This window comes from Tasmannia lanceolata, unplaced genomic scaffold (assembly GCF_043159265.1).
Source record: "Tasmannia lanceolata isolate RefF3 unplaced genomic scaffold, GAP_Taslan_0.1 ptg000011l, whole genome shotgun sequence".
Classification (NCBI taxonomy): domain Eukaryota; kingdom Viridiplantae; phylum Streptophyta; class Magnoliopsida; order Canellales; family Winteraceae; genus Tasmannia; species Tasmannia lanceolata.
The window spans coordinates 23,446,269-23,462,850 of NW_027518688.1; the positions used below are offsets into that span (position 1 = coordinate 23,446,269).

At 37.0% G+C, this 16,582-nt stretch overlaps 2 protein-coding genes across 4 annotated transcripts in view; one reads left to right on the forward strand and one right to left on the reverse strand.

The window, feature by feature from the left end:
- The first annotated feature begins 1,113 nt into the window (after positions 1-1,113).
- Positions 1,114-8,145, forward strand: LOC143886282 (WUSCHEL-related homeobox 8-like). Its single transcript, XM_077390216.1, has 3 exons — positions 1,114-1,462; positions 7,016-7,546; positions 7,632-8,145. The coding sequence occupies exons 1-3, from the start codon at positions 1,303-1,305 to the stop codon at positions 7,718-7,720; spliced, it is 780 nt and encodes a 259-aa protein (XP_077246331.1). The 5' UTR covers positions 1,114-1,302; the 3' UTR covers positions 7,721-8,145.
- A 1,781-nt stretch (positions 8,146-9,926) lies between these two features.
- LOC143886697 (RAD3-like DNA-binding helicase protein) overlaps positions 9,927-16,582 on the reverse strand; it is a 36,776-nt gene continuing 30,120 nt past the window's right edge. For all 3 annotated transcript variants that reach the window (XM_077390772.1, XM_077390773.1, XM_077390774.1), the window contains 7 exons: positions 14,250-14,297; positions 13,724-13,848; positions 13,256-13,623; positions 12,228-13,185; positions 11,596-11,655; positions 10,702-10,821; positions 9,927-10,294 (listed from right to left, as the gene is read on the reverse strand). In XM_077390772.1, coding sequence (XP_077246887.1) covers positions 10,229-10,294; positions 10,702-10,821; positions 11,596-11,655; positions 12,228-13,185; positions 13,256-13,623; positions 13,724-13,848; positions 14,250-14,297 — 1,745 coding nt within the window. In that variant the 3' untranslated portion in view covers positions 9,927-10,228. The remainder of the gene's footprint in view (positions 10,295-10,701; positions 10,822-11,595; positions 11,656-12,227; positions 13,186-13,255; positions 13,624-13,723; positions 13,849-14,249; positions 14,298-16,582) is intronic.

A 16,582-nucleotide genomic window follows, 5' to 3' on the forward strand; every position in this document is an offset into this window, starting at 1 on the left:
TCAAATGAGTTTGGCAATTGTGACCATTGATCTAATGGGTCATAACAGACGGACCCAATTAACCGTTGAAGACTTTGGTTTGCTGATCTAGACCATTAATCTAATGGATAAGCACGGAGGGACCGAATGGAATTAGGTTTGAGATGTTAATCAGAGATTCCGTACACAAAATTGAGGTGGTAAATAATCAATGGCTTGGAAACATCTTAATAAAATGTTTCTTCCACTCACTTTATTGAAGGGCTCAGATCATTGGATGAGAGTGGGCCCTGGGTAAATGAACTGAAATTGTGATGGGAGGCAAGATTCATAGACCGGACCCCCAATAATCTGAGGTGGGGTCCATGCTGAATAATCTGAGGTGGGGTCCATGCTGAATTCCTTTTTAAGGCCTTAATTTCAAATTTTGAATGAATTTTTGAAAATCATATCTTTAAGGTAGGAGTTAAAATTGAATTTGAAGCCAAGCTTTCAAATCAAACTGCAAGTCATAGATTCTAAGGCAAGATTAGGTCTGAGATATTAAAATTTTATTATAAAAATTCATGCCACTTGAACGTTACAATTGAGTGCAGTTGTCACCACTCTGCAGCCAGTGGATGAAGATAACAACATTGAGCCTTTGTTATGGTCTATTTTAGAGAGAGAGAGAGAGAGAGATTCACTGGCCTACCAAGAGACAAATTATCATGACAATCCAATCAGATATGTTAATTTTTACATTGTGATTCCATCAACAATGGTAAGGTCGCTCCTGACCTGACCTGGTGGTCATGTATTCGAGTCACGGAAACAGTCTCTCTGCAGAGCAAGGGTAAAGCTGCGTACATCTAGCCCTCTCCAGACCCCATAATGGCAGGAGCCTTGGTCACTGGGCCGTCCTTTGATTCATCAATGATGGTGCCCATCAATTCGATGGCTATGATCGGACTACATTGGATCCCACCAGGTTGCACGGTATAGATCACACTTGACTCTGTCCATGACCACCAATTCAGGTGGTTATGAGCTACAAAACCGGGCCCACATCTTACAATAACCAACACTCGAATGCTAAAAAGATGCACCCGTGCGCAAAATCCCTATATTTTCTCCTCCAGAATCCAATACCCCGATATCTAAGGCAACCAAATATTCCTCAATAACCATTCCTGCGCACGAATCATGCGTGCATGCTAAAATGCGCGCGTATGAACACTCGGTCTCTGTACGCCCACCTCATGCATGCCTTTTTGAGTCCTCTCTCTCTCTCTTTCCATGTCCCCTGTTTGTTGTGAGAAATGAGAAGAAAAACTGGGGAAAATGGAGTGGGAAAAACAAGAAGAGAATGTTTTGTACGTGAAGGTAATGACAGAGGAGCAAATGGAGGTCCTTAGGAGGCAAATCTCTGTGTATGCAACGATTTGTGAACAGCTTGTTGATATGCACAAGGCCATTACTTCACAACAGGATTCTATTTCTGGTATACCACTTTTTTTTCACTATTTTTTTGTATGTCATTTTGATTTGAATTTTTTTTTTTTTTCCATCTATGGTTGTACCTGGTACTGTATTTTCTTCTTTTTTAGGTGGAATTTAATGTAAGTGTTTTTGGGTTTTGCTGGGTTTCTTTTTATTTTAAATTTGGTTCCTCTTAATGGGTTTATTGATGTTTAATTTTAGGTTTGGTTCCTCTTAATGGGTTTATTAATGTTTAGTTTTAGATTTGGTTCCTCTTAATGGGTTTATTAATATTTAATTTTAGATTTGGTTCCTCTTAATGGGTTTATTAATGTTTATGTTATGGGTTTTTTCTTTGTAATTTTGTTCTTGCCTTTTTTGAATTATGCGTGGTGTTTATGGGTTACTAATATGTATGTCATCGTTTTTTTTATCTAATTTTGTTTTTGCTTTTTTGAATTCTGGATGGTTTTTTTTTTTTTTTAATGTCTGTGTGATTGTTTTGGGTTTATTGGTTTTAAGTATTTTTAAATTTTAGTTTTATTTGGTTAGGGGAACATTTCTGATTATGGGTTTAGGAATCTTCATATCATTGGTTTGTTTTAATTTTGCTTTTGGGTTTTGTTTGGTTTCTTTTGATTTTAGATTTGGTTCCCCCTGATGGGTTTAGGAGTGTTGATATCATTTATTTATTTTTGTAATTTTCATTTTTCTTCTTTGGATTCTGCTTGGTGCTTCTTTGTGGGTCTTTTTAAGTTGTTGTTAGAAGTTGGTTTATGAATTGTTTGGGCTTATTGGTTTTAATTATTTTTAAAAGTATCACTTAAGGGGAGATTTCTGATGATAGGTGTAGGAATGTTCATATCATAGGCTTGTTGTAATTTTGCTTTTCCTTTTGTTTGTTAGTGTTTTCTGGATAAAAGAGGTCTCTGTATGTTTAATTCTCTTTGAAGTGGATTTGAGGGAAACCGTTTAAAGTCTTTCTATGTCGTGTAAATATCAGTTTTTTGTTTATTTTTTTTAATTCCTGCTACCTCATCTGAGTTTTTGGTAGGATGAAGGAATACGACCAATGTGAATACTTATATCGGGGAGCCAGTTTACTTCTTTATTCAAATTTAATTTCTAGGATTTCCCTTTATAATGATTTGAAGATCTATTATAGGGTTCATTTATTTCCACCATCTGTTTGACATCTTGGTAATAAATCATTTGAATCAGTCCACCGTCTCCTGCAATAACGTAATTGATGGAAATTGCCTGATAAAGTTACTGGTGTTCATTATCAACCCGTTCATTTACTTGATCTGAACTTTGCACAGTCTCTTCTGTATAACAATCAAGTTAGACTGTTAGAGAAACACATTTCAGTTTGTGATAGAAGTTTTGAGATACCATCATGGAATTATCCCGTATGATCTCACATCAACTTGTGAATAGGTTGTGAAGATACCTCATGGAATTATCTGGTATTTGTCATGGAAGTTTTGAGATACCATCATGGAATTATCCTGTATAATCTCACGTCAATTTGTGAATAAGTTCTGAGGAGACATCATGTAATTATCTGGTACGCATCATGGAAGTCATACCATAGAAATTCTTCTTTTTGGATTTTGTCCATAGTTATTTCAGGCATTTGCCTATACGCCCCAGCTTGGATCTGATGCGTACGCAAAATCTAATGGCTGCCTAGATGACTGCCGAGTAGATGACCGCCTAGACCCTTGGTGGGTGTGGCAATTTATTGCCCATGGAAGAAGAAGAGGGGTGGGGTGTGTGTGGGTGTGGGTGTGTGGGTGGGTAGTGTGTGTGTGTGGGGGGGGGGGGGGGGGGGAGTTCATGGTGGTTAGTTTTTGCCCTGAGATAAAGGAAAACAGATAGAGGCCTTGCTTATGTTGGGCTTGGATTATTGGATTCAGGAAATGTTGAAAGCCTTAAAGTATGTGATTATATGGTATATACTTTTAAGTCCTAAAAGTTTATCCATTAGTGATTTAATTTACAAGTGTGATTCCACTACATATAGGTATAGTAAACTACAGACTGTAGAACTTTTTAGAACTATGGATCTTACTAAAGAAAATGTCCATCTATCCCTCTACATATATTATATGGGAGTTGAGACATACACCGCTCCCTTCTTTCATCTATCCTTTCCTTATGTATCTTGAAAATAAAAAAGCATGCGAAATGACCGAAATGTTTCCATTTGAATCCCCACCGAAATGATACCGAAATCGAAACGCATATCAAAACCAAAACTGTAAGGGGCCGTTTGGATACGCAGATTTTAGAATCCAGCTTTTAGTTTGAAAACAGTGTAAAAGAGGTTTACTGATCAAGCTGATGTATGATGTCCTGTCTGCGTTTCTAGGATTTTAAGTAAGAAATCCAGGTTTTAGAAATCTCTCCCCCATCCTTAGATTTCTAAAACCTGGAAACATGGGACGATCGCCAGCTCTCTTGCTGTCGGAAAGAAGGGTGAGAAATCAGAAAACGACAGCTGGTCTCTTTCTTCTCTCGTCTCCCATCTACAATTTTGAGGAAATCCAAGATTCTAAAATCCGCGTATCCAAACGGCCCCTAAGTGTATTAGTGGAATACCATATTAGTATGTCTTACATAGTTATATTTATATGAATTAAATGTGAAGTATGGTGTATGCATAATGGATAAATATTTATACAAATTACATGTGAAATATGCTATGTATTGCATTATCAGACATGCACAGCGGTGCATGGCACTAGGTGTTCGATGTTATTCAATCATTTCAATCTTCCTTTTGAAAAGATTGTGTATATTTGTGCTTATCCTAACATTTCTTGAAGTTTCATCTCGATCTTCTATCATTTGCATATATTTCCATGAGGTGATACTACTTGTCACCATCCACCATAAGGCATGTAGATGTAGACTTTGTTTTCAGTAGACTGCAAAAAAGTTGCCCATATTTAAAAGGAGACCATTTCTATGCAATCTCCGTCTCCGTCTCCAGATCACAAATAGCACATTGACTATGTATTTGAAGACCCATTGTAGAGGTGTGGCTTCAACATAGTTTTTCCTCGGGGAACAACCCAAGTGTATGTCACAACTCTTGTAGCCGTTTTAAGGTGCCAAATTGACGATATGACTTACCATTTTCAACTCCTTGCTGCTATAACCATAGTTTTAAAACTCCCATCACCATGGACTCCCCTGAGTCGACTCCCTTTACCCTTGGCCGCGTTCCGCATTTTGCCACCGTGTTCCGTGTTTTGCCCTATAGATTCAATAAAAACATCTATGACTCTCCCGAGTTATGACCGCGTCAACCAAGTACTCGGCCACGTCAACCATGTTCTTGGCCGCCTCTGCGCCGAGTCGACAAGGATTTTTTTTTTTTTTTTGCCGTATTTTGACCTGCATCCGATTTTTTAAACACTGGTTATAACTTGCATGAACCTGGTTTTCCTCTTGGTTGTCTTTATTCTATCTTCCTTTGTTTAACTCTTTATTTCCTCAAAAAATGAAGCAAAGGGAACTATTTTCCTCATCACCGCTACAACAACCGCCTACAGGCACATGCTTACAATGTGATTGTACTTTGGCGCTCTTTCGTCAAATATTGCTTGGATTTGGGTATTGTACATCACCTCTTTTAGTACATATTTTTTTCAATATTTACACTTCAACATTTTGCATTCATGTCTCATCTGTGATTTTTTCACGGCAAAGATTTACTTCGGTCTCTCCTCAAGTCCCTTCATCTTTTACTGTTGATGCAACAATATTTGAGTAGTTGCTTATTGTGTGGACATTACTTCTATTGGATTTTCTTTCGCCATCTCTTTTATGCTCTTATGTTCAAGTTATGTGTCCGCTTTCTTTGCTAAGAAAGGACTGCATTTTCATGTGTAAGCTCTTTCTCCCTAGGCTCGATTTGGATTTAATCTCAAATTAATTTTGCTGGTTCTGTTCTTCTAATCATTAAGAAAGAAAATGGAGGCAAGTAACTTTGCAGAAAAGTCTTTTCTAGGAAAAATGTTCTCGTAGTTTTGTATGTGGAATGCGCTGATAGTCTGGTTTCATTATATATGTAAGAACATTTAACTACTTGGGCAACAATTACCTACTCAAAGGATTTAGAGGCTTTCAAAATTCGGACTTGCTCAGTAGTGCTTGGGCTGCAATTTGGTGAAAAATCATTGATTTTTTGGAGGCACTCATGCAGTTGTGGAATCATTCATTAAAGAAATGCATTTGATTAATAATTGTGGTTAACTTTTGTTCATTTGTTAGGATGTAGCTTTTTCACTGGTATAAAAGAACTTCTTCATTAATTAAGCCTCTTAATTTTTCTCCATTTAAAAAAAAAAGCCTATTAATTTTTCTAGTGTCTAAGTAATTTCTGATATCTATTTTTGAATCACTAGAAATGTTTATGAATATCGTCTTTTTTTAACAAGACAATCGTATATATTTTGTACAGATACCCTTCCCCACATTCTGACCTGGGGAGCTACTCCCTAGAGTCTCTTGGTTAGGTTGGATCAATTAGTTGATTATTTTTTCTGCACAATTAGCTTTCTCATTTAAGTAGGCTGGCGGTTATGCAGGTAAAATATTACTTAGTTAATAATTTCAAGAGCCTAAGCATGAGTCAATTGTACTTGATAGTCTGAACCTAGAATGTCGTTCATAAATTTTCTCGATGTTGCTTCTGATTTGTGGAACAAGCTCATGTTTTGAACTGGACCCACACAAAGCCCTCTGTAACGATCAAAGGGACTACACCCAGAACTTGCTCTGAGCCTTGGACAAGTTGACTGAGCTGAGTTGGATGAAGGACGAGTCTTTAGATTTGCTTTAAGGTGAAATCTCAGGGAAATTTCAGAAAGAGAAAACTCACATATGTACAAATAGTGGGCTATATTCTATTCAGAGAGAAAAATATGCCTACAGGTGGCTTATTGTAGTGATGATGAAGATGGTAGACACTAGCGAGCCTGAACCTGAAAACTGAAAATTTAATTATTAGTATTTTCTTTCTGGTATTCGTGAGTGTGTGTACATGTGTGTTTGGATTTGAATGTGTATATCTAAAAAATGACAATTGCATCCCTCCCATGCGATGTTCTGGAAAATGGACAGTAAGCTGGGAGTTAAGAATTCCAGTTTCGTCTCTGTAAAACTTGATGAGAAGTCCAGTGTTGTGAAAGCAAGTGCTCATTTTGGAGTTTGGACCTATTCTCAGTCAACTTGGAGAGTTTTTTACCACTGTTATGACCAGCATTTCTTCTATCTCTGTGAAAACAGTCAATCACATGTATACCATGCTAAGACTGCCTTACATTTCATCTCAATCTCATAACTATTCAGTGGGGATATAGAATGCTTTCTGCTTCATCCTGATTTTCACCAAAATTAACCTTACATAAGATCCATTGTCGTAAAATAAACAGGAAGGCTGCATTTAAGGATCCGCCATTGGAAGGCTGCATTTTAGGATCAGCCATGATTTCCTTGTCTAACTATGCTATCTTTATTTTACCATTAAAAAACATATGTTGATCTTTTTCTTTTTCAGGAATGAGGCTGGGGAATCTCTACTGTGATCCATTTATGACATCTGGATTGCATAAGATCACTGCGAGGCAACGGTGGACACCAACCCCCGTGCAACTCCAAATTCTTGAAACTATTTTCGATCAAGGCACTGGGACTCCCAGCAAGCAGAAGATAAAAGAGATAACCTCTGAACTAACACAACACGGCCAAATTTCTGAAACCAATGTTTATAACTGGTTTCAGAACAGGAGGGCGAGGTCTAAAAGGAAGCAAGTGGTTTCTTCATCAAATAACGCAGAATCTGAAGTGGAGACAGAGGCTGAATCCCCCAAGGAAAAGAAAGCCAAGACAGAGAACGTTCACTCCCTTGAAAACCCAGCTCCAAAGGCTGATGATCTATGCATTCCGAATCCAGATATAAGCTCCACCGCTCGTTCATTAGATCCACGACCCAGTAAAGTACAAGGGACATTTCCATCAAATGATAATTCAAAGTCTTCTGGTAGTTTGAGCCACATTTCTTTCTACGAAAATGTCCTATCAAATCCAAGTATGTATATACTCATTTATTTATCTATTTTCTGACTGGAATTGGAAACATCTTTTCTTGTTTTGTGATAATCAAAACCATGCAGGAATTGATAACCACCTGATGGGCAAGATGGAAGTCCCAGGGAGCTTTAATCCTTTTCGGACGGGAGGAGGCTATGATATGATTGGGTGACATTTTTCTCATTCACAGTCTCATTTTATGACATGGGGATTTACAGTGACTTGAATTCAAGCTTGATATTAACGGACTAGAGACCAGTTGAGCAGAAAGACACGTTCCAATTTACATATTACACATTTACAGTCGTCTACACCAGTTAGATTTACTGATAGGACTTACGGAAAGGCAGATATAGTTCTATACCTGGAACATACTAGTTCATGATTAGTTGTGATTGATTGATTTCTTTTTCTTGGCTAATGTAAATCATGTATATCCAGACCATGCTTTTACTGTGATTTGAACTTTAATAGGTGGAGTTTCAGGCCTTACAAAATCCAAGTTTGACATAGATCTGGGTTGTCAAATGGATGAGCATCTTATTGTGCTTCTCTGTAAGTCTTGCCTTTTTTTTATCTATCTACTTTACTTTTTTAGTTCTGCTTGAATTCTCTGTATCGGTCGCTTTGTTTCCTAAATTAGAAAGAAGGAACAGTGAAAACGACCGAAACAAATTCCTACACGCCTCACAGTGCAACATGCATAGAATTGTGGGCAACTATAGAATTTTATATGGGTGATCTTCCTCTTTCTATTGGCATTGCATCTACAGTCTTGGAACGATCTACGGCTCCAATTGGTCTGTTACAATATCATATTTTCCGTAGTATTTATGAGTTTTATTGTTTATGGGACATGATTATGTCGGTCTTTGGTCAATGTTGTTAGAGATCAAAATATGAGTGTTTTACAAGGCAGATGTGATGTTTAATCTGAAGGTCCAATGGAGTCTGTCCTCTTGACTGGGTAATCTGTTCTTCAGACACTGGTATTGAAAGGGATTAACATGAGATTCTCTGTGGTTCCCTCAGATTCATTTTCTTTGGACTTGGTTAATGCCAAGGTTTGCTTTTCTGGGTTATCACAATTTGTTTTTCTGGCAGTGAAGGGTAGGTGAAGAATGGAATTTGGTTGGGAGATCCCTGTCATGTGTGGTTAAAGATTGAAATTGGAGTGGTTAATTCCTTTGAGAAAATTATACACCCTGCTTGGATTGCAGGAAATTTTTTTCCATGGATCTTTTTTTGTTCCCCACATTTAGGGGGAACTGCTAAATTAAAGGTCCCTGAAAATAACAGTTGAAGTGTGCTGGTTCAAGTTACTTTTTTTCATGCCTAATCAAATACTGGGAAAGCATGAATTTATCGAGAAAAAAAAATTATTTTCCAAACTTCACCAGAAAATTCCTCCAATCCAAACTGGGCCTTGAGGGTTTTATAGATCTCACCAAGTCTCAAATATCCCAGATATTTGTTTAAAGATTGTATAGAACATGCTCTATCAGGTGCATTTTTAATCTAAATCCACCCAAGCCTCTACTGATATGTATTGCTTTGAGAAAATTATGGACCTTCAACTGAATAAACAAAATGAAAATCAACAAGTGTTTTAAGGAAATGGTAACTGAACTCTCTTGTTTTGATAACGTCACTCTCTTCCTTGAACAATGTTGTGGAATTACAGAAGCCTTTAGTAGCTATTTAGAAGTCTAAGAAAAATCTTAAGTCACTTTTTCCCGTGGTTACTGTTTCTAATTCAAGGAAAATAGTGCCACTACTAAAACAAGGAGTGGAGATATAATTTCCATTTATTACGTTGATTCGTACTGGTGTACAAACAATTTATAATAATGGTTAATAAGGGCCCACCAACAAGACAGGAAAGGCAGCATTTATGTTATAATAGCTCTATAAGTTTAACTGGTAGTAGCTATCAATAATTTTGGGAGTGTAGGTTAATGTGTTCCAATTAAAAAACACTAGAGGGAAATCATATGGTTGGCTTATTTAGAGGGATGTAATTATAAATTGAAGGCTCCTCTAAATAAAACTTAAACTGCAGTGGTTCAGAAAATTCTTGCAATCCAAACAAAGCCTTATTCAGTGGCAAGTAAAAGAATATAATGCCCATCTGAAATTCATGTTTCCAGATGCTAACAGAACAGGAAAACAAAAATTTTCTTGGAAAGAATATTCCATAAAAAAATAAAAATCATGGGTGTAGTAGGTTTGCAGTTTTACTTAAAAAACTAGTGAAAATTTTCAATTTTGGAATAAAAATTCCATCCAAAATGACTTTTAGCAAAAACTGGAAAATTCAATTTCCATGGACAGAAAAAATTCCTAGGACATTTTCCCTACATCCAAACAGCCCCATATAGAATGAGCAAAGGCACCATGGTTAGCACATATATATATACCTCATTTAAGGCCATGGAAAATCACGTAACAGATGTTTCTTCTAATAGGCAGTTAAAGCCACTGAATGAATTATTAATAAATAAGCATCCTTACACCAGATTTTAAATTTCCATATTTCAAAGAAACCATTTCTCTTCACAGAATACCTCAACCAAAGATCTCGACTGCACGGTGGCAAGATACAAACGTGGCTATCTGGAAAGGCTCAATAGGCAGAGTAACAGTCAAAATAATCTGACCAATATGAATATATCTCAGCTCATACATGAGACCCATATTGATTCTCCTCTGAGTTACAAACCAAACCTCTCTTGGGTAGCCTCAGCTGCAAATGAGATAATTGACAGAAGTATCATTCAGGGAAAAGGGAAAAACCAAGGACAATTGCCAGAACTATCATGCAAGGCAAGAGAAACTAAAAATGGAAGCATTAGCTATTTCTGACCCTCTCGGTCTCTGTTCTATTTAATGAAATCTTCTTACCATTTCAACTCAACTCAACTCAACTCAACAAATCCTTTGTCCCAAACTAGTTGGGGTCGGCTAAATGAATCATTTAGAAAATTTTCATGAAGAATGTGAAAGGAATCTATCCGGCTCTAATCCTAGCTCTAGTTGGGTTCTTCTACGTGAATCATTTTCTTCCATTTGATCCTATCTAACGTCATGCTCTCTGTTACCATTACAAAACTTCTTACCATTTTTTTTTTTTTAAAAAAAGCTATTTCTGACCTTTGATTTTGTTGTGCTCGATCCTCTAGAATTCTTCTGTTGTGAAACAAATGCATATTGTTCAATTGAAGCTGAATTTGAGACTTGACTGAGGTCTGGCTTTCTGACGGGCAAGAGAACCTGGCAAGAAGTAAAATAGAAAAATAATAAAAGTTCAAATGCATTCCCTCACACAAACATATAGATATATATCTGTCTGTGTATCAATTCAAGTTGATCGTTGAAAACTAAATTCTCTTGGGGCTGAAAAGTTGACAAAAGAAAAAGAAAAAGTGGAAACTGAGACAAAATCTTTATTTTCTACATTTAATGATAATTTAGCGGTTGTTTGTTCATCAAATTGTTTTATCCTGGTATTAATTATACTGATGTTTTTGTTGTTCGGTTACAACTGGCAAATTTGAGGGTGTTGAAGAAGTAAACTATTTAACTACTGACTACCAACTACAAACAATTAAGTTGGTTCTGAACCCCCAAAGGGCAGTATCTCATCATTTTTATAATTATATTCATTTTAAAGGAGTCACAGTTGTGACTACTCAGAACATGCAACACTTGACGAAACAGATATGTGTCAGATGACATGTATAAATATATCAAGTGAGATTTTAATCATTGATCACACTTGCAAACAAATCCAAGTAATGTGTGCTTTTTTCTTTTCCTTATCTTGGAAAGTGATCACAGTAATCATTATTGATTCCAGAATATCAAATATTCGGATTGTTTCATTCAGTAAGACCTGTTCTTAATTTAACAAGCTATCAGATGCTTCATTTTCCTCTGTCCATCCAAGATGTTAACTAAAAAGCATGAGATCTTTTGGCTGCCATATTCCTTGTTAAGTAATCAGTGAGTCAAAACAAAAATAACAGGCATATTTCATAAGCTTACCTCGACTTGTGATGCTGCCACTTGATTCTTGATGTTTACACGATCAACAAAAAAGAATATCTGCATATGCAGTTACAATAATGAGTAATATGTTTCTTCAAGCATACTATTAGTGTGTGTAGCAAAAGAGAAAAGGAGAGAATTATTTGAATTTCTTCCAAAATTCTAATTGAATTACACATCACTTTTTTTTGCTTTTGTTAACAAAGGCCCCCATTAAAGCCCCATATTTTCAATCCTACCCCTTCGCAATACCTATTTTACCCTTCTTTATGAATTTTTTATTATACATTTTGTCCACAAAGTCAACATGGTGGTGTTTTTTCTTTGCAACATTACGGATTGGGTGCATATGTTACATAATACTACGGATTTTTGTGAACATATTGCATAATATTATGAATTCCGGACACCTTGAAAAATATTGACGAATTCCGGGCACCTTAAGAGGAACAACATATTATGGAACCTCTATAGATTGGAGGGCTAGGATCAGCCTATGGAAATGATTTTACGGGCACAACCTATTTATGTTGTGTTCCATCACATGGACGGTCTGTACAGTTCTTTGTCGGCCCGTGCATCGCACGGGGTTTTTTACTAGTGTGTGTGTGTGTGTGTGTAATCTTTACCTTGTTTAGTAAGTGAATGTTTGATGAATCAGTTGCCATAATTTGTACTCCCAGACATGCCACAGAGACCGTGCAGAAGGGGCAAGAAACAGTCCTAAATACACAGCCATCTTCTTCACACCAGATGCCTTGCGGTGGAGCACCTCCAGTGCACCTATCACACAGACGCTGGTCAACAGATGAAATGTTGGAGATCAGAACTGGTACGCTTGTCGGTTGATTCTTGGGCAGAGATTCTGGTGAACAAGTATTTATAGATCCATTTCTCAGTAGAGTTGCCAAATAAATCTTAGAAGAAGAAGTTAATGAACACAAAACAAGGAAATTATTTTCACGCAATCCCAATGGATTTCCACAGATCGAGCAACAAATGTACAGTTTCTTCTCGATAATTGGATCAGATAATGTACATAATCCACCACAGTTTTTCTTTGCGGTCATTTCCGGAACATTCAACTTTTGATGTTTGCATTCTGCACAGTTGGCCTCGAAAGCCAAATCAATATCTTGGTTTCCATCTCTAGATCTATTTGTGCTTCTTAAATGATTGACATGGGGGGAAGATTCCGCACTGAGGAAATCAGAGATGTTCATTTGAGTATGGGCAACACAATGCAAACCGACCGGTTTTCTCCTTTTCAGGCTATGAGAATTTACACTCAAATTCAAAGATGATTCCAATTCGTGATTGCAGACGTCCACAGTTTTTCTTTCTGGTGTAACAGCCAAAGGTGATGCCCCTTCAGAAAGAACTCTAATTGAATTTGTTATGGAAACCGAGTGGAAGGATAATTGGTCAGAAATCTGACTAGTGGCTTGAACTACAGTTGAATGTGAGTTCTGTTCCTTCGATAAATGATTGTAACTAACAGTGTTATCACTTGTGGTGGGGTCCTCTGTCACTATGTGTTGCTCTGAAGTGCTATTAGATGATGCCATGGATACTGTTTCCAGCCACCTGCAAGAAGGATCATAAATTCTCTTTCGTATTACACTGAAATATAAAATTCCACAGTCAATAGGTTCACCTGGAGTCCTTCTGAGGACTGCATTTTAATTCAGTACATTCTTCGTGGTCTTTCACATCCTTCTCTTGTGTGTGGACAAATGCCTCAGCCTCAACATTTACTTGAGATTTAAATTGAGAAAGAGGAGCACTATCTTTTCTTACAGAAGTAAAAAATTGGGTCAATTCGCCAGTTTTAGCAGTTGGTATAATATCCTCAGAAGCTACTTTCCTTCCACTATGACCATCAAGCTTATTTATTTTATTGTTCCTCTTTCTTGGAGTCCCCCTTTGCAAAACATTATTTTTCAAAGGCATATTTTCCTTGCCTGCATCAGAATGTTCTATCCCACTATTCATCACATTAATGCCTTTATTGCTAAACCTTTCCTGGTAATGGATTATTGAGAAATTAGTTATTGAAGAGCAGATATTTTGGGTATAGATATTAACCCAAGGAAATAATAGCAATGTCAGATGAATTATAAACCTGGGCACCCAGAAAAAAGGTTTGCAGTCCCTCCATTGACTTGTCAAAGTTGTCATATTGTTTTATGGATTTCCTCAGCCACTTCGAAATGTATTCAATATTACGCTCTTCCTTAAACCGCTCATCTGCATGCAAAATATAACATATGATAAAAGATTGAGATGATGACCATATCCAAATTGGAAAAGGATGATGCATTTAGGAACTGCGAGAAGATGTAAAAGCGAGCTGCTGCTGGATCAAATATCAAGGATGTGATGACGAGTACATGTTTATACGCCCACTCATCATATAATTTCTCATTATAAGCATTCTATAGCAAAGAAGGTATGAATCTCTGCAAGATTACAATGAATATAAATACATTGTTTACTCATACATAGCATTCATCTAAATACATCTGAAAAGGCTTAAATAAATAGGAAGCATCCTCAAATCACAAGGGTTAGAAGGTTCAATATCATAAAATCCTGAAAACACTTGAGAGATCTGATATACAATACTAGATGAAATGGACAACCAGTACCTAGTAAAATGACAGCCCCATAATCAAATCGATGTCGTATACAACGCCCTACATAAAGGAAAAAGATATTAGCATACACATTATCAATAACCAGATCTCCATATTACAGATTAGGCACAACAATAGTAATAAAATTAATGGTGCAAGGGCTCTGAGACATTAGTCTATGGTGTAAAGACTAAACATGCTACATAAACAGATTACAGATGAGCATATGGTAACAGATTACATATACAGAGGAACATGCTACTAAGAGAGTCGGAGTTTAGTATCCAAAATCTATGTACAAGGTCACTGAACAAAGAAAGCATAAGCACAAAGCATAAGTAAGCAGTGGAACATTCAATAATTGAGGAAAACTAAACAGAAGTAAGAAGCGTCCTAGGCTCCTTTGCCCTTTCTTTGGAAAATGTGAAAGAAACAGTTGTGTTTTCTAGAGATATACTATAGCTAACTCATTAAATTATAGTGTGTGCCCACAATCAATAGAAGAAAATTTAAGTGATGAGAGCAGAGGGCTACACTGGAACTCCAAAAAAGTATGTAAGAAAAATGATAAATGCTGATCTTCTCTGGTTGACCATGTCAGAACTAGAAGTCTAAGATAAAGACTGTGAATATGAGGAGAATACGAGAAACCAAGGGAAAAGTGAACCAATTGATCCATCATGGGGGTTGATTGGCCCATTGATAATATTGTAAAGACAAGATGATGTAGGCCAGGGAAGAGAAATAGAAGCGAGGAGAAAAGAAGAAGAGAAGAGAAAAGAAGAATAGGAGAAAAAGATAAGAGGAAGAATAACGGAGAAAGAGGAAGAAAAAGATATTTGTAGAAGGGAGAACTCAATCAATCTTTAATCATCAAAAACTAAAAATTCCTAATACATGAGGCCTACATATAGGCAACTGAAATAAAATTTAATGAAAAACAAAATATAAATTCCTTAACTCTAAATAACATGGAAAATAAAAGCCCTAAAACTAAAAACATGGAAATAAAAATCCAAGAAACTAAATACCATGGAATAAATCCTAAAAGTCCTAATGGGCATATATGCCTCTTATTGGGCCTACAATCTGCATCACACCCCTTGGATATGATATATAATCACGGTTTTAACACCCCCTCGAGCTGAAATTAACCATGAAACATTAGCAGCTTGTCTACTAAATAACAATACTGCTCAACAGATAATCCATTTGTAAATACATCTAAATTTGTTGTTGACTTGAAATATATACCAAAAACATTTCTCCATTTTCCACCTTTCCCCAAAGAGTGAAAAAACAATCTCAATGTGCATTATTGTACCATGAAAACTGGATACCGGGACAGTTAAATAGCACTTTGTTATCGTAGTAGAGTGTGCAAGAATCTTTGTATTCAGCTCTTGCATCAAATCTCAAAATCATGTCAACTGAACAGCTCTGCTTTTGCCCAGGAGAGAGCTATTGTGTGTGTGTATACAGAGAGAGAGAGAGAGAGAGAGAGAGAGGAAATGAAGTATGTGCAGCTGCACAGATAAGCTATTTGTGCATGGCTGCACAAACCATAGTGGGGGCCACATTTTTTGGGGGATCCAAAGCATTCATTTGGAAGGCCCTTCCATGGATAGGGTGTGTACCAAAAATCAGCCCTTTAGGGCTTTAGGATCGTCCTAACCTAATCAAAGTTGGAGGGGAAAATGGACAGACACTGTTTCTGCCAATTTTTTCCCTCCACAAATGGCAAGGTTAGGATGATCCTAAAGGGCTGATTTTTGGTACACACCCTATCCATGGTAGGGCCTTCCAAATGAATGCTTTGGATCCCCCCAAAAATGTGGCCCCCACTATGGTTTGTGCAGCCATGCACAGATAGCTTATCTGTGCAGCTGCGCACATACTTCATTTATATATATATATATATATATATATATATATATATATATATAGAGAGAGAGAGAGAGAGAGAAAGAGAGAGAGAGAAGTGTAGCTACACATTCGTGTAGCTAACTTAGCGACACCGACGGCTTTAAATACAGTGGACCCACATTGTTTGGGTGATCCAAACCATTCATTTGATAGGCCCTGACATTGATAGGGTGTGCCCAAAAAATCAGCTCCATAGGATCATCCCAACCCTTCAAACTGTGGAGGCAAAAATGGACAGATTTGTGAAGGTTTTTACACGTCCATTTTCGCCTCCACAAATCGTAGGGTTGGGATGATCCTATGGAGCTGATTTTTTGGGCACACCCTATCTATGTGAGGGCCCATCAAATGAATGGTTTGCATCACCCAAACAATGTGGGGCCCACTGTATTTTAAGCCGTCGGTGTAGCTAAGTTAGC

What these genes read in the sequence shown, in the direction of transcription:
- LOC143886282 (XM_077390216.1), top strand. Translation starts at nt 1,303, where the DNA reads ATGGAGTGGGAAAAACAAGAAGAGAATGTTTTGTACGTGAAGGTAATG. An exon ending in ACAACAGGATTCTATTTCTG is followed by an intron (nt 1,463 to 7,015) that starts GTATACCACTTT and finishes TTTCTTTTTCAG; the next exon opens with GAATGAGGCTGGGGAATCTC. An exon ending in AAATGTCCTATCAAATCCAA is followed by an intron (nt 7,547 to 7,631) that starts GTATGTATATAC and finishes AAAACCATGCAG; the next exon opens with GAATTGATAACCACCTGATG.